Genomic DNA, 6,000 nt, shown 5'->3' on the forward strand with positions numbered 1-6,000 from the left:
CACCACCTCAGTACCTCATAGTTCTGCAGCATCTCTCTTATTTAAGGTGCCAGTTTGTGAGGTGGGGACAGCTTGTTGCCAGTGAATTGCAATAAACTGTGAATCGCATTAGCATTGTTTGAAATAACCTGAATTGCATTGAATAAGTGTAATTTTTAAAGCATACTTGCTGGTTAAAAAGCACCTGGAAAGAAAAACTTTTTGCAGCTTTGGAAGTCCTGCTGCCTTCTGAACCTGTTGCTTTATTTTCAGTACCAGCAGAGACGTCAACAAGAAAATATACAGCGTCAAAGTCGAGGAGAACCCCCTCTTCCTGAGGAGGACATCAATAAACTGTTCAAACCACCACAGCCACCTCCAAGAATGGAGTCACTCCTTATTGCAGGTGATGTTTAGCAGCGTTTTCAACTCATCTTTTCGTATATGAATGTTAGCTTGAGGAAAAAATGCAGTTGCATCCTTTGAAAGCATCTTTATTTTTCATTACCTTTGCCATTATGGTGTGATATTGTGGCATTGGTAGCTTTCCAAATACTGTCCTTGATGTGTTAAATTTGGGATTTTAAAGGAGAGATGGAGAAATGCCCACAGGGCAGGCTTTCTACATGAGTGGGTGTAGCTGCTGCCTGCACTCATGCCCCAGCCCCTCCCTGAGCTCCAGAAGTTCAGGCAGGAGCTGTACAGGCAGGAATAAGCTGTTGGGGCTGGAACTTCTGATTCAGAGCAGTTGACTGCGGCCCTAAGTTACTGATAACATTTCTAGGTTTGAACTGGCTGTTGCAGCAGCTGAGACGGTTTTGCTTTTAATTTCAAATAGAATGAGGATAATTTTGTTGATTTATATGGCCAGAGATTTAGGGAAACTATCCCCATCATCTTGGACCCCAAGGGAATGAAAATATAAACGGGAACAAAGCATAGATAGGTGTAGGTACCACCCCCCAATTTCCTGTTTGCTGGGCATAACCACAGTCAGTGCCTGTCCTGTGCCTCGTGGAAAGGTAAAAATACTGGGACTTCACAGTGTCAACAGACAGCAGACATCCTAGATGCCCTACTAAGTAAAATAAAATTGGACAATGTCATGAGAAAGCAAATTGTTTAACCAAGCAGGCTATTTGGATCAAATAGCTATTACCTTGTTTTGTACTGAGACAAAATTAAACCAAAATCCTGGTAATATACTGTACAGCAAAGAGTGCTTTGATCTAAAAAAAAAAAAAAAAAAAAAAATCATTTGAGTTACCGGTCTTAAATTCTGAAGTGACAAAAAGATTATTATTTTAATATTTAATACTTTCATGCTACTAATAAGGGCTGCTTTTAGAAGAAATAATATTCTTGATTTATTATTCCTCACGGAGTCTTTAAAAAAAAAGGCATTGTTTTGATAGTTTTTACCAGTTACTGAATCCTAGCACCGTTAAAGTATTTAAACATTCAACTCTAGCGTAGCTTATAAATGCAATGGCTGTGTGTATGTGTGTACATGTGTGTTTTATGAAAGTGATAGCTTAAGATGAATCATCTCCTACAAGAGAAGGAATTGAAAACTATTATACTTAAAGGAAAAAACAGTTTTCAGCCAGAGCACTTTCTTTGTTCTTTTCCTATAGTCAGGGGAAGAATTGAAAGCATACACTTCAGCTTAGATGAAGTAAAGTTTGTGGATAAAGAATAAAACTTAGCTCTTTTGTCTCTGAGGCATTTAAAAACTTTTCAAATAGAGCATTACATTGAGAGTTTATTGGCCTTCTCAACAGCCTGAATTTTGATTAAACTGGCTTCATGTTTTGCTTTTCCTAGTTAACAAGGGAAATAACTTGTAGCTCTAAGAGTATAAAAATGCTTTGATGGGCATGTTTGATTTGTAAAACACCAACAAATCTTCATACCCTGATGAATCTTGAAATAGTGAATAAAGTGAAATGTTAGGTGGAAAAAAAGGCTAGCAGAATGTCAGGAGTACCACAATTTTCAGTCTGCTGCAGGAAAATATTTTTTACAAATATTTTAACAGGGACAGCAGATACATAAGAACAGAATTGCAATTCAATCTTGTAGTATTTTTAGAGCATCTAAATTGAGGAATTAATGTGATTGAACTTTCCGTGCAGCGGCAAAAATTGTTTTTTCTTTTTATTGTCCTATGTATTTTCAGAAATTGTATGTAATATTGTAGGAAGATTGAGGGGTTTTCTGAGCATACCAGTTAACCTGTTCTCCTGATTTAGTTTCTTCTTCTTCTCAAACCTGTTTGGGAATCCTGAAAATGTAAAATTCCTATGTGTAGGGTAGTTGAGCAGTTTTGGTTGCTTCTTTCTATAAATCCTCAATGATTCACATTCATTTGGCTTTTGAAAAATGGTGTTCTAGGCAGTTTTTCTAAATTTCAAAACTGACAAGGGTTTACTCTTCTTTCTTTTTGACAGGTCAAATTAATACCTACTGCCAGAATATTAAGGAGTTTAATGCTCAGAACCTGGGCAAGCTTTTCATGGCTCAGGCTCTCCAGGATTACAACAACTGAAGAAACTTTGCTGTAGCCCTCAACAGGAAAAGTTATTTACAACTTTACACTGTTCATGATCATCTTGAAAATTTATTAAATTGGGAAGAGAGTCTTATAAAACAGAGTCACCTTGGTTTGTGTAGAATTCTCGTGTAAGAAAAATAAAGGCAAATTTTAATGATATTTTAGTGTTTCTTTGCTTGGTGGCTCTTTTGAATTGGAATTTTCTATGGTCACTCAGGTTTTATAAATGTTTGACAGTTATTCATGTTTAGTCATAGTAAATAATACAGGTTTTATTTAACTTACTTGGAGTCAGAAATAAAAACAAATATTGCAAATGTTCAGTATAGCTGACTTACAGAAGAAATTTAAGATTTCCCCGTTTTCTTTGGGAAGTTACAACTGTAACTTGCTAGAGACTAGGGACAATTGCTCATTTTTGTTTTAATCTGTTTGGACAGTCTGGTGCAATGGTCCTTCCATGTTTCACAGAGCTTCACATTCAGACCATACAAAACCAGTGTGATGTGGAGACTGGTTCCAACCATACTGTGCTATGCTGGGTTCTCATTTTCTCTTGCTACCACCGAGTCGAGATCAGAATCTGGAGTCAAAAATTGGAATGAAAACCAGTTAATGATTGGACTTAGTGATCTTAAAGGTCTTTTCCAGCCTAAACGATTCTGTGCAACCCAGTGGTGCTGCTGAATTGTTTGTGGTGGAAAGTGCAGAAATAACCAACCTGGAGCAGCCAGTGTAGTGTAAATGGGCAGCACCTGCAGTAGCTTTGCCATCTGGATGAGGCTTTATTCCTGAACTCAGGCCACTTATCTTTTTAACAAGAAAGTTAATTTAAAGGTTTAGTACGTGGAAATGCACATGTTACCGTCACTGATTTCCTCTTTTTTTTCCCCCTCTTGAGCTCTTTCTTGCATGTCTTTCAGCCTAAAATGGCTGAAGAAGTGTGGTTTGGTCCTAGCATGGAGTATTTCAGCCTCTCAAGTGAATGCTTTGGAAAGTCAGAACTGTGTGAAAACTGGAGTTTAGATTAAGAACTTACTCTTTTCCAATCTAAACTATAGTGATTGCAGTATTTATGTAGATATGGATGCAAAATTTGTTCAGTCCTCATTATCTGGCAAATTGCCAGGCTGATCTTTTACTTTAGAAAGTTTGGACACCTTTTTTGTGTCAGCTTTCATACAGTGAACTTCTCTGAAATCAAAGATTACTTAAGTATCCTGTTACAGTGCCACATGATTGAGTTTCATTTCCTATACAAAAAAATATTCAAATTGTGTTAGTATTTCTAGTTTTCTGTAGCACCAAAATAACCACCAGGGAACAGAAGTAGGAGCAGATAATTAGGCTGAGACATTTGAGAGAGAAAAAAACTATCTTCTGGATAACTGGGAATAGAAGATTGACTCTGTAGTGACTGTGCATGGAAGGAAGCAGCAGTAACATTATATGTACTAGGAGGTCTGCAAAGGAGGTGTTAGCAAAAGAAATACTTGGAATAGGTTAAAAACAAGCTGTGTGTTTTGAGTTAGTTCCTTAAGATTGAGGAGGTAAATGTGAGAAAGAGGGCAGTAATATTCTTCTGTGCTGGAGTTTAACAAGATCAGTGGATTTTATTTGACTGGATCGAATGTGCTAAATGTCAGTTAAAGTCCATGAAGACATAAGGAAGACTTCAATAGAGACTTTTGACTTCTAAAGGCATAGACCTGAATCAGACAGGGAAATAAGATACAAAAATAGGTGAGGTGTAAGTAGACTTTGCAGAGGATTTGACTGTTCTGTTCTGAATCACACTTTGGTCTTCTATCATGGTGGAAATAATTAGAGGAAGCCTGCCTGAGCAAGGGAGGTGGAGTTAGTTGAAGGTGTTGATCTATAAATGAGAACCAACATCTGTGGAGATTAAAAATTAATGGGAATAGGACTGTGTCTTTGTGCTGCATTAAGTGTGGGCTTTCCCCACTATTTCTATATTTCTGGAAATTTGCTTTTACATGTTCTTTTCCTAATGCAAGTGAGCTGGCAGCTCATTCACCATAAGAAGTGTTCTTTCTAATTACCATGCCACTACCTATATTTTCTCCTTCCTTGTTTGTAAAAGGCTTTTCTGTAAAACAATGAAAATGAAGTGACGTGAGCGTCTCTGAAAATTACGTCTAAAAATTTAGAACTTCTTTTTGGTCAGCAAGCAATTGCAGAGGCAAGCAAGGCCTCTGCCCTGTGGTTCCATCTCTATTAAGTGTCCACAGGTAACAGACATACAAACACGAGACAAAATGCACACGTGAGGGAAAACCTTCCCTTTGGTGACTATACACACAGTCTGCATCAAGCCATCGTCTCTCCTGTCAGGCTCCTAACCATGCAGGTTTGTGTTAACTGGTTTGTAATGGGTTTTTATTTGTGCAGAACTGCAATTCTTGTAAGAGAAAATGTTACTTTGGAGTCCAGCTGTAATTGGCATGAGTCTTACAGGCTCTCTAAGTGAGATGTAGTGTAAGTCTTTCAAAAGCGAGGTCTGAAAGGAGAATAAGGGTGACAATTATCTTAGTTTTGATGCTGAAGAAGAACAGCATTTCTTCTAGTTGTTCAGTACTTGGGATCTTCACCCATATAGCTCTAATTTTGCTGAGATTTCCTGTCTCTGTTTTACTGCTGCTTGTGAAATGTCTAATTGTACTGATAATTTGAGCCAATGTGGGATGTGAAGTGCCATCTCCCTTAACCACAGCACTAGCTCAGGGCACAGTGCCAGGGGGGTGCTCCTCTCCCAGTGCCCTTTTCATGTGTAGACAAACCAAAGGCTTTGCTGGTGAAGGGTGGGGTGGGTGCAGCTTGGTCCATAAAGAGTTAGAAAGTTACTGCTCCAATAGTTTGAGGTAGTCACAGTAATGGTGTGCTCCTCCTCCATCACAACACAAAGTGGAATAGGTTAATCTCAGCCTTTCTAACAGTCTGAAACGTCTGCTTGTACAGGCAGCCCGGGTTGTCTTCAGGACAGGCTATAGGAGAAGATACTAAACTTTGGATCATCTATTGGTGTAACTGAAAAAATAAGTAATTCCTCAGATAGGGTTAATTGCCACAGCTGTTGTCAGAATCTAGTCCTTAACATTAATATTTATGGAAAATGAAACTAAATGGGAGAGTTCTTCTGTAATCCAAAGATACTTGGTGTGACATTGTCTTGACACCACGATACAATGCACTATTTCCAGTGTTATCAAAGTTGAACCAAACTCCATCTAAGTTGTAAAGTGTTCTGCTGCTGACTGCCCACATAGAGGAAACCTGGGCTGCTCTCCCACCTTCTACACAGGTTATCATGTACTTTTTCTTCTCAGCTCCACATGATGTTCCCCACAATGCTTAAAACATTTTGGAGGCTTAATTTCTACTCCTGCACATCCTGCCAAAGTCTGGACATGTGTGCCAAGCTGACCAGTGTGGCTATAAGGTAC

At 38.4% G+C, this 6,000-nt stretch overlaps 1 protein-coding gene across 1 annotated transcript in view; it reads left to right on the plus strand.

Annotated features, from left to right (window-relative positions):
* The window catches only part of EIF3H (eukaryotic translation initiation factor 3 subunit H), an 86,645-nt gene extending 83,950 nt beyond the window's left edge, over positions 1-2,695 (plus strand). Inside the window, exons 7-8 of the mRNA XM_029959423.1 lie at positions 253-385; positions 2,433-2,695. Of these exons, the coding sequence (XP_029815283.1) occupies positions 253-385; positions 2,433-2,530 (231 nt within the window). The 3' untranslated portion in view covers positions 2,531-2,695. The remainder of the gene's footprint in view (positions 1-252; positions 386-2,432) is intronic.
* The last annotated feature ends 3,305 nt before the right edge of the window (positions 2,696-6,000 follow it).

This window comes from Manacus vitellinus, unplaced genomic scaffold (assembly GCF_001715985.3).
Source record: "Manacus vitellinus isolate BGI_N305 unplaced genomic scaffold, ASM171598v3 scaffold_1_pilon, whole genome shotgun sequence".
Lineage (NCBI taxonomy): Eukaryota > Metazoa > Chordata > Aves > Passeriformes > Pipridae > Manacus > Manacus vitellinus.